Here is a 17,775-nt window from a genome sequence, read left to right on the forward strand (position 1 = left end):
TTTGAGATCATTATATAACTTGTGTTTTGAGTAGAAAATAGAGTTTATGGGGTGGATTGCGTAATCATTCTTCACATTTTAATGCTGTCAGAAGAATATCCTATATTCTTTCCCTCGCGTGAATTATTGATACCATGACTATGATACCACTTATAATGAAAAAGTAATGCTGTGCTGGAATGAAGTATTCTAGTTCATTGATCAATGGAGACATAACAAAGAGAAAACGCTCCCTGAAGTTGCAACGCCGGAAAACACTGGATCCACGACTCTTCTTCCCTATTGCTCTAATGTTTTTTTATTTATTTCTCCAGCTGAAAGGTCAAGCTGGGGTTCGGTGCGTTGTCCTTAGCACGAGAGTTAAAATGATCTTTTAAGTCACAAAAGATCTGCTACGTGCCTGTTCTCTCATTTGTCCGCCAACCTTTTCCTCGGCTGATAATTGAACATGGGAGCAGTTTTTTTTCCCTCCCCAACCTTTAAACCACAGCAACTGAAAAAGCAAATCCACTTTTGTACTTGGCTGACAAGGTTTAACATTTGCTCTGGCTCGGTGTCGCAACCCGTTAGCCGAGGCTCACTGCTGGATGTGCCACTGTGCCGGCTCGCCTCTAATGAGCACCGGGAGAAAATGATGCAATTTCTCCTATTGTGTTTGTGCAACAGAGAAAAACTGGTGTCGCTGGGGATACAGCTGACTTTTGACATTGTGGTGTGTGTGTGTGTTTGTCCCCCCCCTCTCACTCTATAGATATTGTGAGTTTGAAGTTGCACTAAATGTATCCACCGCCCACTCCACTCAACCACTATATGAATCATAGTTCATCATGTGTTATCTCTAGTAGCAATTTTCTGTCTCTGCATTGCAAATCGCTGTTCTCTCTCTCTCTCTCTCTCTCTCTCTCTCTCTCTCTCTCTGTCTCTCTCTCTCTCTCTCTCTCTCTCTGTCTCTCTGTCTCTCTCTCTCTCTCTCTCTCTCTCTCTCTCTCACACACACACACACACACACACACACACACACACACACAAAGGTGTCAACAGCTGCCACGGCTGAAATCATTTTCAAAAAGTACACTGCATTCAAAGTGTCACCACAGTCCACTGATATGATGTTCCTGTATTTGCACAAGCTTCTCCCCCCCCCTCGCCTCCTCCCCTCTCTGCTTCTCTTCCTCTTCATCGCTTCTCCCTTACAACCTTCTTCATCAAACACGCACAGTAAAACCGTCAATATTTCCATCAAGCACAAACATTTTTTTCTTTCCAAATATGAGACACCAGAGACCCTTGTGCGCGTAAAAAAAGAAAACCCCTTCCTCGCTTAACGTGAATGTCCCCCCCCTCGTCCCTCCTCTTCACTCTCTTAAAAACTCTTCAGGGTTTTTTTCTTTTTTTTTTTCCAACTGAGCGGATTCAGGCTGAGGCGGGCGCAACCGCACTAGAGGGGGAAGTCAAGTCGTGCTGGACTGGCGCGATATCCTCCTCGCACGGTTCACAACTCCAAAGAAGAGCGACCCTCGCCTCCAATCATGCTTTTGAAATGATGGACCATGCTGATTTTAAAAGTTGACCAGGGATTTCTCGTCGTGGGGTGTTTGCGAGGCATGGCTCTCATTTTAACTTGCTTCTTCCTGTCATGGTGAGTATGAGGCAACTCTTCTCCCTTCCATGTTCTCTCCTCACTTTTTACGCACGGCGACCAAACGACCGTGGATGAATGTGCGCTGGAGAAACTCTTTGTTTTTTCTGTAACTGTTTTTTTTTCTAATGTGCTGACGTGATTTTCTCCATCGGTGCGTTGTGTACTTTAGTTTGAGTGCGAGCGGTGTTTGGGGGAGTCCTAACGGTGACTCCAACATCTATTTGGATAACATCACGCGTATATTGGACAGATTATTGGATGGCTATGACAACAGACTGCGACCTGGATTTGGAGGTATGCTAATGACCGAGTCAGATCACTATTTATGTAATGTTACCTCAAGCATGATTGAATAGAGCACCCTTTTTTTTTTGGTGGATAAAGTTTGACTCCAGCAGTTGTGTGCGTCATTGTCCATTTGGCTTCTGTGCTGCTATAATTACATGTTTTTTTTATAACACAATTATGACACAATTACAAGTGAACAAAAAATGTCTACTTATTGTCACTGCCATGTTCTTTTCAGGTTTGTAAATGAATGTGATTTGCAGTGGCATTTTTTCTTTGTGTATGAGCTGCACATTCAATATAGCTTTAACTGCTTTATATGTATTTTTTTTTATAAAATATAATAATGCCTGATTTTAGATGATAACCCACTCAATCCAAAGTTGTATTTAGTTTCTGTGCCAAAGCAACCTTTCCCTTTTCTCTGCTGTAGGTCCAGTCACAGAGGTTAAAACCGACATCTTTGTCACCAGCTTTGGACCAGTGTCAGATGTCGAGATGGTACGTAAGCCCCTCTGACCTCTGAGACTGATACGGGATGCAGAGGCTAAACTGACGTGCACTTACTGTACACACATTTGATTTTATAATACTGGTTTACAGAGTCCGCGTCAACACACTTAAGACATTATGTACAGATTCCCCTGCGATTCAATTCATATAGCTTCAAGTCACCCTAGCCTTCATTATTCCAGCATTTGGGCAGGATGTCATTAGTGCAGCTTAGGACTTTAATCTGGCTGACAATCCCCCCCCCCCCCTCGTCTGAGAGGGAGAGATCTGGCTGATGTTGGGATAGGACAGGCCGACTACTCCTGCCATGGGATAGGCTGAACTCTGTACGTCTGTTGTACTCGACACTGTTTAGGCTTTAGGCTTTAGATACTGTTTCATTGCATCTAAAGCCTACTTGAACGGCCATGTGATACGCTGGTGGCCGTTCTATAGAGAGGCGTGTAAAAGGCTCTTAAGAGCAGCAGGAGCTTCCATTTCATCTAAAAGCATCCAGGATGGTATTGTTGACTGTATGCTGACGCTGTACGTGAAGTCATCTACATTCATAGTTAACAACCACAACCACAACCTCAATCAGATGATTCAGTCGGTTCATTTCTAGACCTGGTAGTTAATATAATAAGGGATAAAAATAAAAATAAAAACATAGAAGATAAATATATCTTAGGCTTGAGCTTCAGTATAAATTGCATCATCTTCTGAAGGAACTTACTAAACTTTATAAAACCACATATTATAATTGCTATTATGAAGAAGTCTGTCTCCCACATAATATCTAAAAAAATCACTATTTTAACAGCTCTTAAAATAAGTAACATTTCTTGATTGTGAAATGCATAAACCTAACTTTAAAATGTCCCTAGTACTGGCAGCAATAATAGAAGCATTCCAGAAATAGAAAAAAAAAAAAAAAAACCTCATCACATTGCCAGTGCTCTCTTCAGCAGGTTCCAGCAAACCATGGCTCACAAACCCATCTGCCATTCGCTCTGGGGGTAGTGGAGATAGTAACGGCAGGAGCAGCACCAGTGGTAGGAGTGGTTCACATAGTAGTAAACAAATGCTTCGTCCCTCCAGGAATACACCATGGACGTGTTCTTTCGTCAGACGTGGATCGACGAGCGGTTGAAATTCGAGGGTCCCATTGAGATCCTGCGGCTCAACAATCTGATGGTCAGCAAGATCTGGACGCCGGACACCTTTTTCCGGAATGGCAAGAGGTCGATCTCTCACAACATGACCACCCCCAACAAGCTGTTCCGCATCATGCAGAACGGAACCATCCTGTACACCATGAGGTAACAGTGCTGGACAGTGAGCTCCAAACCCAGCCAACACCGGAACAGAGCACAGACCTGGATAGCAAATCAAACAAACAAGCATCCGAGACATTAAAAGAAATGAGGAGGGCCATTCCCCCCCAAAAAAAACAAGATATGTGCCATCTGAAAAAAACAGGCCTGGAAAGCAATTCAAACAAACAGGACTCCAGTTTGTTCCAAAAGGAAAACCACGTCCCCGGAGTTACTGATGGCACAGAATCAGTTTCTCTCAAATAATTAGATTAATATATTAAATTACTTTGCTTTAAAACATTTGATTTAGTTCAGCTTTGTTCAATCCTTATTCTTAACTTTCTTATTTAGTAACCTTTTGCAAGAGGTGCTGAGTTTCCTTTCAGAAAGAAGTATAACAATAATGACTATTACATATTGATCTTTACATAGTAATCCTCCAATTTTTAGATACCTCTGGTTTGAGTCTCTGGTTCAGTGGCACAATGTGTTCGCCATTGTGCCAAAGCGCCTGGATCCAGTTCTAAAACATATCATTTCTTAGCCAATGCGGTAACAGTGAATCAAATATGAATCAAACATGTCTTTCAACCCGTATCTATTCTGACAGATTAACTATAAATGCAGAGTGCCCGATGCGTCTGATGAACTTCCCGATGGACGGCCATGCCTGCCCGCTCAAGTTTGGGAGTTGTGAGTTTGTTTTTTTTCCCTTCAGCCTCACTGCTCTGACAGATGGTGTCACTATCAAATGATCACGCTGTCACTGCCTAACTGACGGCCTGACAGGACTTCGGAAGATTTTAATTTGAAGTTTCACACGGGGTGCATTAGATGAACTGTAAAAAAAAAATATATACACAATGCACACTTTGTAATACGATCCACGGATTTACAGTGTTGGATTAATCAGGTACAAAAACAATAGCTCACGAGGTACAGTAGAAGGAAACCATGGGGGAACAAGGGAAAAACAACTGGGCCTGTTAGTGGAAGGGATAAATAAATTGTTTATGTAAATACTAGACTTCTACAGGGTAAAATATGGTGAAAAAAACTTTGCTCATATAGTGTTTAAGCAGAGTATTGCAGCTAAAGTACCTTATCCTTATTAGGGTATATATCATGGTAAGATAATTAGATGCACACTGTAGAGATTTATTATCAAGACTGCATTGTATGATATGAAATAAACAGGTGAAGATGTGACCCTGCCAAGCATAATCGACTGAAGGTGCACGTCGCGTGGAGTCAAAAACAAACAAACTGTCCTCAAGTGCATAATTATAGAAAGTTTCTTATCTCACCTGAGGAGTAAGAATGAGAAAGAAATTAATGTAATAATTAAACAAACCAGCAAAAGTAGATCAACAGTAGCTTACCTTTAATGATGGAGGAGGAACCTAGTAATTGTTATTTTTTTCAATTAAATGGTAAGAATAGGTTATGTGGGTTGTAATTGAATGCTTCCCCTACTTACTTCTTAATTCCACAGTTAGAAGTGGGATGTGTTATCTGGTGTTACCAACAAATCCTTTGCCTGGTCATCCGATATTTATGAAGAGAACCAGACCAACAAAAGAGTGAATGTAATGATTGAATCAATCAAATGCAAAGGTTTTCTGCAGCTGTGAATATAATAAATAAAGAACAAACTCTTTAATGAAATGATTTCAACACAGTTCTTCATCCCCCCGTCCAGATGCTTACCCCATCAGTGAGATTGTGTACACGTGGAAGAAAGGTCCTCTCTCCTCCGTGGAGGTGCCACAGGAATCCTCCAGTCTGCTGCAGTACGACCTGATTGGTCAGACGGTTTCAAGCGAGATGCTCAAGTCCAACACAGGTGAGAAAACACTCCAGGAAGTTCTCTGCAGGTCCAATGTGAAGTATTTAATGAGACAATAACGTTGCTGTTGTGATGATATTGTGAACACCATTGACTGGTTTCAGGTTTTTCTGAGGTTATGTGATATGATGACTTGTGATGACAACAAAAAAAGATGTGAAGTTTTTAATACATAACTCAGACATGAAAGCAAATTATTGTAATATTGAAACGGTTATAAATTAATCAGCATCATTTAAAAAAAGGTTTTGGGGCAGTCCTTCTATTTTCCAATGTTTGATCACATGTCTTTGTTGTTTTCTTTCTCAGGTGAATATGTCATCATGACAGTCCACTTCCACCTACAGAGGAAGATGGGCTTCTTCCTGATCCAGACCTACATTCCCTGTATCATGACCGTTATCTTGGCCCAAGTCTCCTTCTGGATAAACAAGGAATCAGTTCCAGCTCGGACTGTGTTCGGTAAGTTCTCTTTAAACTCACTGTACTCATTATGGTCTATAAATATACCATTGCAAGTTACAGGCCTATTCTCGAAAGTCTCAAGTGCAAAGCGAGGATGAGAACACGCACTGCACAGTGCATTACTGGTGAAATGGTAATTGCAACAAAACGGTCTTTTCAGTTGCCGTTTTGCATGATTGCAATCACCTAAAAGAGTAGCATAGTGTGGGGGAAATCAAGTCGGTTCACTAAACAGAACAAGAATGCTCAAAACTGTGTTACACAACCCATTAGAATAAAGTGTCTAGCAAGAGTTGCATGAGTCTTTGTGCTCAACAAGTTTTAAGCTCTTTAAATTCAACTTTCTTTACTGCATGTATCCAAAATGTGAATAAAATATCTCTCTATTTATCGACTCCCCACCCACTGCTTGACCTCCCTGTGACTCTAGCTTGGGAAACTTAAAGTAGTTCTGCATTTTCTGCAGATTGGTTTAAAACCACACAGATTGGCCCCTAAAATACAGTCTCCTGCAGGAAAAAACAAAGACCGACTCAGGCATCACCGTCTGTTTTAACCTCTCCTCATTATCTCCATTCCTCCTCCACTGTGGTGGAGCTGAATTAATTGGGAATAAATGTCCCTTTTTGAAATTGGTCATGGAAGGGCCGAGAGGGGGAGGATGTTTACTTGGCCCTCTTCCGAGCACTCACAGGTTCCGCTTGCTCACATTACATCACGCTACAGTTGCCACCAAGCTCTAGCCTCAGGAGTGGCGAGTGTGAGAGACACTGAACAAAGACAGAGAGGCTACGAGAAAAGAGGTAGACAAATAAGACTGGGACGAAAACAAAGGAGGGAAAAAATGGGTCAAATTAGGCCGTTGAAAACACTTTTGATTCCGCACGTGTTAAATTCCAACAAGCTGCAGCTGATCAGAGTGACACTTCTGGCCCCTGTCGATTACGGTTCTGTGGTCTGCACTTGTGATTGGACGGCAGCCAGCGCTCGGGCTAACCTGCGCACTTCTTCGGCGAAGAGATACCAATCATTAGCGTGAGCGTGGAAGTTGAGGCCCCCATGTGGCAAGCGCATCTGTGGCAACGCATTAACCTCACTCGTCCTGCTGTTTTCCATTTCGCTCAATATTGGATTTACGATAAAAAAAAGGGCTTTATCTCTGGATTGGCTGTCGTTGAATAGGAGCTCTGGGTGAACGCCAGGGATGCTCGGTATTTAAGAAGAGGTGATAAAAGGCAAAATCAGATTGGATTTGTCATCACAAATGGCAGAGCATCATGTTCAAACTGCGATATATAGTTTGTGTCTAAATTTAGAGTGTCTTGTGAGAGTGCTCTTAAAGTATCCGGGAGTTACAGGAAGTGTTGTAGAAATCCATTATCTAACTAAGTTTTATTAATGCTGAGGATGGGAGGAGAGGAGAGAAGAGGAGAAGAGGAGAAGAGGAGAAGAGGAGAAGAGAGGAGAAGAGGAGAAAAGAGAAGAGGAGAGAAGTAGCTACATAGATGTGCTCGACCCTGACAGTACATTAAGCCATTGTATGTTGTGCGCTGGATTGTCAACAACTTCTCTAAGAGCTCAAAGTCCCTTGAGCACAAGTCTCACAGACTTAATTGAGTGTGGCCTAATTTGTACCTTGCTTTTTCCCTATAAAAGCACATAAATGCCCCAAAGCATTTAATTTCTATCCTGCCTTTATACTTCATCCCCCTTCCCTCCTACACTCGTTCCTTCTTTTCTTTCTTTTCTCACTCTCGTGCTTCTCCCTCCCACCCTGACAGCTTTTCATCCCTCCTCCCCTACGCAATCATTTAACTTCTGCTGGAGCTTGAGACAGTCGGCACCGGCCGGGCTCCTGGAGGAGGTTCTCTTTAAGAGTCGTTGACTTCCACTGCTAAAGTGGCGCGTGGAAAATGCTTTTGATATATTGCTGGGTGCATTAAATCCCCCATGAGATCCTAATGGCAAGTGCACAGCTACAGCGCACATTTGGTAAAAGCATGGACAGCAGTGTTAAATGGCCCCTTATGCTTCAGCTTGATGAAAGTGAATTAGATACGTACTTTGTTAATTGGCCATTAAAGGGGATGTGGATTGTCAGCATCTTTGTCTGACTTAATAAGGACAGAATTTTAGCAACACAGACTAAAAGATGTTTAATATATTGTGGAGCACTCTCAGTTACTAACAGAAGGTATGAACAGCCGTGGATCTAAACAGTGTTTTTCTTTCTTCAGTCTTTTCTTTACTTTGAGTCTATAAACAAAGACACTGCTTGATTTTCTTTGCCGTGGCCAGAAGTTCGGAGGAAGTTTTTACAGACGTCTGAAAAGCTTAGTTTACTCCATCTAAAGAGGAAGTTCAAAAAATGCTTTTTACTGTCTAACCTCTCCCCCGGTACAACCCACAACTTTCTTTCTTTCTTCGATAATCTTCATCATTCCTCACTTGCATTATCGGCTCTATTCCTCATAGGCTCATGATGTGATCAACAGATCAACACAATATTAGCCGATGCTTTGGAGCTTTTGTGCGCTCACCTCACCGGATGGTTTTCTCGAGACAGTTTACAGATATTTGATCTTTGTTAGATGTGCCAGTGCGGATGTGAACAGATTCTCGTCCCCTGTAGTGAAGTCGGTCAAACCTTGCAGAGCTGAAATGTCCTGACACCCGACATAAACCATTGAACAGAGCTTACCCAGTTATACTATAAACAGCTTATGCACAATGTTGTAAAGGCTATTTTTAACTTGATAACTTTCAGCACACATGTCAATGATCGACTGTAGTGCACGCCAAGTCCTCCGATGAAGCTTTGTATCACTGCAGCTGCAGCACGAGTGCTACCACTGCTGCAATCTGTGCAGAGCTGAAAGGATCACAGGCGTTTGTTGGCAAATGGTGATTCTTGGTAAAATGGTTGAACTGGTAACTTCCAAGAAGATTCTGCAGCTTTTGTTTGCCACTAAAATATTAAAATATTGTAAATTTGCAAGAACATTTATTTTATGACAATTCACTTTACCTGTTATCGTGGATTCACAAAGCAGCATAATGATTTGCAAACTGATTGTCAAAATTATATGTCATATCTCTACAAGAACGAATTGGAAAAACAATTCAACATGAGCTAGCAAATGTATCTGTAAGCTTTGTTGAGGAACTTTGGGGTAAGATTGCACAGTGTGGTGTGTGTGTGTGTGTGTGTGTGTGTGTGTGTGTGTGCATCTAGAGTCTGTGTCCTAATCAAGCTGATTGCAGCGGTCCCTCACAATCAAGCCTTTGGTTTTCATTGACCAATGGTCCTACAGACCTTGAGTTATATATATCAGGATTGAAAGAATCACACACACACACACACACACACACACACACACACACACACACACACACACCAGTGACTGTATTATTCCTGCAAACGGCTACTATCCATCCATGTATTCTCTGCTCATGCTTTGCAGTATTGTTGCAGAATTGTGTTCTGCTATTTCATAAAGATTATACCAACATCCCTGAAACATTAAGAACCATGTTCAGAAGACATTGATATTTTTCCGCCCCATCACAGAGATGGGGCAGGAGGAAAACATTTCAGAGAATATGCGTATCCGCTTCCAAGATCGATACCACTCATATCTGAGCATTAAATATGAATTCAGAGCCAAGAGGCAATCGGCCTAAGTTAACATAAACACTGCAGGCGTATGATGCCTTTGTGCGCCTCTAAAGAAAGATTATTCACAGGTTATATGTTATTTGTTGGATCTCACATAAATATAAATGTAGAATAAACGGAAAATGAATAAATGAAGAAGTTGTAGTTTCCTGGGGAGCTCTGTTCGTAGTGATGAAAGGAATATTTTGAAATTTGGAGAGAGCCAACCTTCGGGCTATAGATTTTAAGTATAGAAGTAGAAATGTTGTAGATACTGATTTTATTATTTAACTCTCTGCAAAAAAAACGCATTTATATTCATAATATGTATATTTAACTTGAGAGAAATAGAAGCTCCCACCAACAAACTGCCTGTGACCACTTACCTCTGTCCCTGTTTGCAGGTATCACCACCGTCCTGACCATGACGACGCTCAGTATCAGCGCCCGCCACTCCCTCCCCAAAGTCTCCTACGCCACAGCCATGGATTGGTTCATTGCCGTTTGCTTTGCCTTTGTCTTCTCCGCCCTGATTGAGTTTGCGGCCGTCAACTACTTCTCCACCCTGCAAGCCAACAGGGAGCTGCGGAAGGCAGCAGCTATGAAGGTGGCGGCTCAGGAGGCGGCGGCGGCTGCAGCTGCGGCTCCGGCTGCGACCACGGGGACCGACGGAGACGTTTCCTCGGTAAGTCTGTTTCACACTTGTTGTTTTAGCATGTTACGCAAAATGTAATACCTCTGTGTTTAGGAAAGGGAACCGGGAGAAGATGCAAATGTTCAACCGATTCAGTTTAAATACGTTTTCTGAACTTAGAGGGATGATAGGAACAGAAAGAAGCTAAAAAGGAACAAATCCGGGATCCACAGATTTAACTTTTTCTTTCCTGCTGCCGATTCACATTCCCAAACTTGATAGAGAAAACCAAGCATTTGCCAGTCCAGTCATTTTTCCCTCTTTCTCAATATGCAAACATATGCAAACCTCAAAGTGCAGGACTGTTAAAGTTCTGAAACACAAGCTGAGAAGCTTCAGTACTCTTGATAGTACTGTTAGGAAAGTTTATGAAAACCTGACAATACAATGAATGTATTAACATCCTAACATCAGACATAAGCTGCTAAACAGCTTGACTCTACTCAGAGCTTTTAAGTCTGTGGCTGGAAGTTTGTCATCATGACGTCAGAACCCGTTTTCTGAGCTGTTCGAGCTTACAAACATCTAATAAAAACAACTTACCTACTTAAAATGTCCAAATTATAAAAGGCATATTGTGAAAAACGTCAGTAAGCTTACCCCCCACACTCCTGGTGTCAGAGTAATGATCTATTACTACCTGTACAATAGAATACATTGACGCATGTGTAGAAAGTTGAATCCACAGAAAATAAAGAAATAAATAATCTTCAGCTAATGTGTAAAAACTCTTTTTTGATGGGTTTTGATGAAATTGCATCATGACTTATGATGTTTTACATGAAGCTGATGGTTTCACTGCAATCACTTGTAAGAGTTTCTATTAGAACGTGTGTTTGATTTATTATTGATTTCAGTTTGGCTGAATTATGACTCAGAAAAGAAGGAATGTGATGTTTGATACAACCAGCATCATTGCAATGGGAGAGGTTAAAAATAAACTGACAGAAAATGTGGCCAGAGCGTAGATGGCCTGGGATGTAAGTTTAGTTGCGATTCTTACTGAAAGAAATATGAAAATACACACAAATATTAATAAAAACACAAATAAAGAATATTTTTCATCTATCAGAGATGTGAAGCGTTTAATATTTCTTATCTCACTTGGTTTTACATTTTTAAACTCACAGCTTGAATGTGGAAGTTCCAGTTTATAGTTACATGCACCTGATGATCTTTTTAGATTTCAAATAAACAAATCGAATCAATCAGTGGTTCATTTTCTTTTACACTGCGATTGGTTAAAATCTTGCCTCCGTTCACTCTGGGTTTGTTTTCGACGATCACTCTCTTTTCTTCGGTTGCTTGTGTCCTGGAATCTTTTCTAAGGCTTCTTTCACATGCTCCGATGAATGAGATAGTTGTGTGGCTCTCAGGACGAATGGTGAAGGTCATTCCCGGCTGTGTCCGTGGTATTATTTCCACAAAGCACCGAATACTCAGCAGACGAGGGGGTTTAGATTCTGTTTACATGACTTGTGTGTGACTTGTCTCTACTTTCTGACTTGCTCCCTCTGCAGCTCCCCTTCTCCTTTTCCCATTGCAATCCCACGTGCAAAGAAAACCATAATCTCATTTACATCACATACATTCAAACCCCCACATCCCTCCTTCCTGTCTTCCCCCTCACACACACACACGCAAAAATGCAACATTCAACATTATCCTTCTTTTTCTGCCTCATCTATGTGACCTCCTGCTGTGCTCTTCCTCTGCACCCCCCCAGTATCTCTTGACCATCCCTCTTTTGCGTCTCTATTTTTTTTCTTGAATGTAACTACACACTCGCACTGGAACGACACAATCTCCACTTTATCCACGCTTGCCCTCACACAAGGACACACATCCCCACTTAATCTGCAGCACACACTCAAACACATACAGGCACGTATATATATATATATGCACACATGTAATCTGCAGCAAATGATGGCCTTCGCATTCGTGCAATCTACTCTATACAATGTCTTATCCATCCATCCATCCGCGGTGTATCTATCATCCATCGCTCTTCTCCTGGTCCTCTATTCTGCCCTGTAACCGTGTGATAGCCACAGAGAGTGACACGAGGAGACAGCCAGTGGCTCTGTGAACGATGTTGCTACAGATTATGTAAGAGCCATAGATTAAGGGAATATCCAGCAGATCACTGCGGGCTCACAAGCAGCAGGGCGGCCACCACGCTGATGCAGAGTGGGGTGGGGGTGGGAGTGGGGGGTGGGGGGGGGGGGGCGAGAAAGCTGGCCCAGTCCGTTTGAGTGGAGCGAAGATGGAGGAGACGGAACGCGAGGGGCCGGCGTGCTTTTGTTTTTGTGTGTGTGCATGAGGGAAAGTTACACAGAGAGGAGGAGAGAGTGGGAGGGATGCATCATGGAAAAAAAATGACTGCTTTCACCAAATATGTAGGAGGGAAGACTTTCCATTTACACGGAGAAAAAAGAAAGAGAGAAAAAACCCAAAACAATGGTGTATCGCTGGAAATAGCTGCTCCTCCGTCACGATTCTAAAAACACGGCGACCTGTTGTGACTGTCAAGTAAAACCACGACAGGACCAGGAAGCTCAGAGCAGCACAAGTTCAATGGTTCATTTAGTGAATCAAATATAGACATTGCATAGGGGGAGGGGCTGTTTACCAGTGAGTGCAGGAGGGGGCTGGGTGTATTGTCGATGGTGTTTGTCTATGTGTGTGTGTGTGTGTGTGAGTGGGTGGCGGAGTGCGTGGTGCAGGAAATTAAGAGAAAATAAAGCAGTCGTGGGAGGAAATGAAGGAGAAGAGAGGGCGATAGAAAGAAGGGAACTTTATTTATTGGCCCAGCCACAGGTAGAGGAGTGATCGCTGCCTGGCTGAAGGAGCGCTCTGATTGAATTGGGACAGTTTGGATTTTTCATGCATTTGTCCTGGCGTCCCAGTGTCCCCATAATTAGACTGAATGAATGGAATGAATTTCAAGCTCCGGAAACATCGCTGTTGACATTTAATTCAGCATCGTACTTGCAGCCGCACGTGGGTTTGTGTTTTCACCTCAGACCATTTGTCTGTTGATGGGTTGTTGGTAGATTGCACAAAAACTACAGGAAGGATCATAGAAGTATTTGTCACCTTGTTTTCTGACATTTTCACTGATTTCCCAGGGAATAATTCATAAATCTTGATGATATGTATAAGTGTGTGCAAATAGGTTGCAGCTTGTTTGAACTTAAGGGAACTATTGGTCCTTGGTGGAGGTCTGCAATCTGCTGAGAGCCATTCTTTCATTATTCTTTCATTATTCCACATTACAATAATGAAAGCTGAGGATCATTAATGACCTCTGCCGGAGAGCACACAGACACACAGTGTTCCCTACACATATTTTAAACAAATTAAAACCTTACTTTATCAAGCAGCAGCAGTTTGCATCTCGAAAAGCTGTTTTAATAAAACAACAGATGTGTTTCCATCTGCTCCGGTCAGAATCAATGTTTAAATCCAATATTTGGTCTTAAGAATTACTTCGCCCCCGGGCAATTGTTTTATATTTACAAGAAGTCACTACTGCTCTGTTTGGATATTTCTCCAATGCTTCCTTCGGGGATCACTAAGTGACCTAATCTTTTTGTTGATTTGGCAAAGAGGTGTTGTCACTAGAAATGTTACAGTTCCATGGGATCAAGTTACAAAGCAAGTTAGTGGCTATAGATAAATGAGTTCATCAAGTTGAAGCTTTTTCCATGTTAAGAGTGGAGTTTAACATTTAGGTCTGGTCAACTAGTTTCATTCCACCTTTCACATGATTCTACGTATATGTAACACATATTAATACTTATTGTGTATTTTATTATTCTCTTAAAACACCTTAACAACAAGTGAATATTCTTACAGCAGCTATCTTGAGGAAACTCATTGCCTTGCTTTAAATACATGATTTCAAATAGTACATTTACATGAAATCCATCTCCGCCGCCTCGCAATATTCAATCACAAGCGTATGTACACCCACTCAACACCCACGGACGTGAACTCGCATGCAAAGCATAGTGGTAGTGCGCAGTGATGGTGTAACACACAGTATTAAACACACATAAACACACAGCCACTCCCACTCCCCAGCTTCCACATGTGAACATTTGCGCCTAAACACCGGCCATACATCCGTCAGTCACTGGTCAAGTCGGTCGGAATGTAGAGCAGTTGGATAAAGAGAAGAGGAGCTGATCCCTGCAGGATTTGACCAGGAAAAAGCCTGTTTTCATTATCAAAAATAGCTTGTGTATCGGATTATCTGTACATACCTACAGCAGAGGACACCACATGGCACACCACAATGCGGTCAATGTGTAGGAACCATTACAGTGATAGGTAGCTGACATTTTGAAGAGCAGCCAAATTCCTATTCGAGCACAAATCCTCCAATACTCAAATTAACTTTGACCTTACAAATAAACAGTGATACGACTGCAGGAGACATTCAGGGTCACAGGGCACACACTCTATGGTTGATCAGCTGTTAGATCACCTCTCACAGCTATTACCTCTGTCAATGTGTTTTTACTATTATTACTCAAACCCAAAAACATTTCCCATTGTGTCTATTCTAGAGTAGAATGCAGATATATGATTATTGTACCGATGATTGCAGTCCCTTAAAGAAACGTCTCACACTAACGACGCCTGAAGAGAATTGAAAATCTAAATGTTTTAATCGCAGTGCAGATTCCGTTTTTCCTCTCCCTCTTTGTCGTCCCTCTTCTTCACACTCGCACTTGGCAACTCAAAGTGCTACAACACAGTGAAGGTCGATATCATTACAATAGTTACTCAGAGAGGAAGAAAGACATTCTGTATTTGTTCCAAAAATCTAATTTCCGCACCAATTGTCCTCGTTCACGATTTAAAACATCATGAGATCAAGGAAAGATGTAAAAGAAAACTTTGAATTCGACCAGCTCTTGTCATGGTTGCTAAGCTGCTTTCAGACATGCACGGAGGAGGTGAATGTGTGAACGCAAATGTCCAAGTGAGACACTCTGCAGGTTCTATCGACTTTATCCGCCTGACCTCCGTGTATAATGTCTTTAGAAATGTAGGAGAAGTCGATGTGTGAGCACAGCAGGGGATCCCCCCCCGCTGGATGCATAGCGAGCGAGTGGGGGTGCATGAATCATTCCCTTGGGAAAAAAATGTAAATGTTGAAAAACGTCTGATCTTGCAATGTTAAAGAGGAATACAATTCCTGGATTTTCACCCTATTTCCGATCTGCTCCAAAATTGTATTTGTTCTTCCCTGAACCAACAAACAAACTAACGGACAGAGGTGTTTACATAAACTCCTTGACGGAGGTAACATAAATTCTCTATGTGGAATTTTTCCTCCGTTATATGTGTCATTGGTTATGCTTTTGACAGCTTACTGTCAAATGGAATAATAAGGTTGGCTCAACATAATCAAACCTATCGTGTTACATGATATTTTGAATTGTGCATTTCGACATAGCTTTTATAGAACACCTGATGAGTTGAGCATCAAGGAAATGTCAAACTTATAACAGTGTAATCTTTTATTAAACATTCTGCACAATTCAGAATTGCACATTTACTGTTGGTTGAAACCCTTACATCGGAAAATATTTCAAGTTCTGTGAACTCAGGGACTTATCTAATCTCATTTCCGATTGGCCTCTGTGCCGTTTTGGAAGGGTTTCCCCTCCATCAGAGGATTGTTACAGTTTAATAGTTTCTCAACCTGTAGAGGGGCGTGTAATCCTGTAGCCCGACAAATCCAACGCAAATCTCGCAAGATCCGTTTTGGCTCCAAGACTCTAGTCTGGAAAAAAATCCACCGTGTTCTGAATTGAGTCCAACAGTGCGGCTGAACCAGTCGGTGAACTATTAATCACACTCTGAACATTACTCTGCAAAAGTATGGTTCATTTCTAAATTATGGTTCTGGTTTCGCCTTGGCAAATGTACCGAATGAGCATAAGCACATAAATATCCGTAAGAAATCCATTTGAAAATCTAAATAAAACTAATATAGAGAATAATCGTACGTCTTGCAATTATAAGGACTTACCGGACATGATAAATATATTCAGTAATGTTTCTCTTTAATTGTTTGTATAGCTCATTTCCTGACGACATTATCACAAATCAAAGGATATAGAAGTTACAGTCAGGTCTATTTCCGTGGTCCTCCTGTCGATATTAGACTTTCTACAATTACTTTGGTTTGAAAGAGGTTTGCTCTCTCTCTGTTTAGTTTCACTCTATACCTACAGGCAGCACGCTGTTCCCCGACCCATTTCCCTGATGTGCTTTTCCTTTTCTCTCTCCACACATACTATGTCTGTTTTACAAGTATCGGAGCAGCGGCCATGTGCCGATGACCACACTGGTTTCCTGAAAGTTGATGAGGCACAACATTAACCGGGTGTCAAAACGCTGCGAACCTCTTGTGTTTGATGGCTTTGGTTTGCTTTCCCACAACTGCATCAATCTTCATGAAGCAGCTTGACTGAAATCACATCAAATCAAAGGGAAAAACCCCATTGATTTCCTTTTGTTGAGCTTAATTACTGTGGTCCTCATTGTTATGCGAGACGTCGCTTTCTGCAGACGCACACATTTCTCACCGATAGACTCACAGCTGTGCGAATGCGTAACGAGCGTCAGAGTACAACAGCACAGCCCCAGTTTTATTATTAATACCCTCATATTACATCATGCAATATTCTCTTTTATGTGAAACCTCTTTTCACAGTTTCTATGTTTTTGTATCCCCTGTGCCTCTCCTAGGTGGATTCCTCTAGTGTGCTGAAGAAGAGGATGAACTCGGCTCCGCTGTTCGACCGCCCGGCCAAAACCTTTCCCAACCCACCGGTCAATGCCCAGGCCTTCCTGCAGCAGGGCTCAGCTGTACCGGACAACACCATGCTGACCGGCACCAGCATCATCGACAAATACTCCCGCATCCTCTTCCCCCTTTCGTTCGGCGCGTTCAACCTGGTCTACTGGATCGTGTATCTCACCAAGGACACCATGGAGTTGTCCAGGTGAACAGATGGCATGGTTCTTACAACCCATTCCAGCATTTGCTTTCTTGTACACGAAAGAACATGAAGGGCAGTGTTTATTGCATAAGTCAGACGGCGATGGCGTGACTGTTTCTGTGCAGCTTCCTCCTTACAGAATATAATTAGTTTGTTTAAATCTCGCACAACCTCAGGCAGGAAACAGTGGAACATATGCACACCTTCTGCATGTGTGTGTACATTAAATAGCTTTGTTGTAGCCCATTATTCCAATAGGAAGACCTTGTTTAGAACAGCCTGTACGTTCAGGGACCTAGCAGATGGGTTGATACTGACAATTGGGTGAAATGAAACA

The 17,775-nt window shown here is 42.0% G+C and overlaps 1 protein-coding gene across 1 annotated transcript; it reads left to right on the forward strand.

The window, feature by feature from the left end:
- Window positions 1-1,550: 1,550 nt before the first annotated feature.
- gabra6b (gamma-aminobutyric acid type A receptor subunit alpha6b) lies at window positions 1,551-17,445 on the forward strand. Its single transcript, XM_061085958.1, has 9 exons — window positions 1,551-1,639; window positions 1,812-1,936; window positions 2,364-2,431; window positions 3,524-3,744; window positions 4,352-4,434; window positions 5,444-5,587; window positions 5,900-6,052; window positions 10,118-10,398; window positions 17,185-17,445. Exons 1-9 carry the CDS (start codon window positions 1,551-1,553, stop codon window positions 17,443-17,445), a joined length of 1,425 nt encoding a protein of 474 aa, XP_060941941.1.
- The last annotated feature ends 330 nt before the right edge of the window (window positions 17,446-17,775 follow it).

Source organism: Limanda limanda, chromosome 14, assembly GCF_963576545.1.
Source record: "Limanda limanda chromosome 14, fLimLim1.1, whole genome shotgun sequence".
NCBI lineage: Eukaryota > Metazoa > Chordata > Actinopteri > Pleuronectiformes > Pleuronectidae > Limanda > Limanda limanda.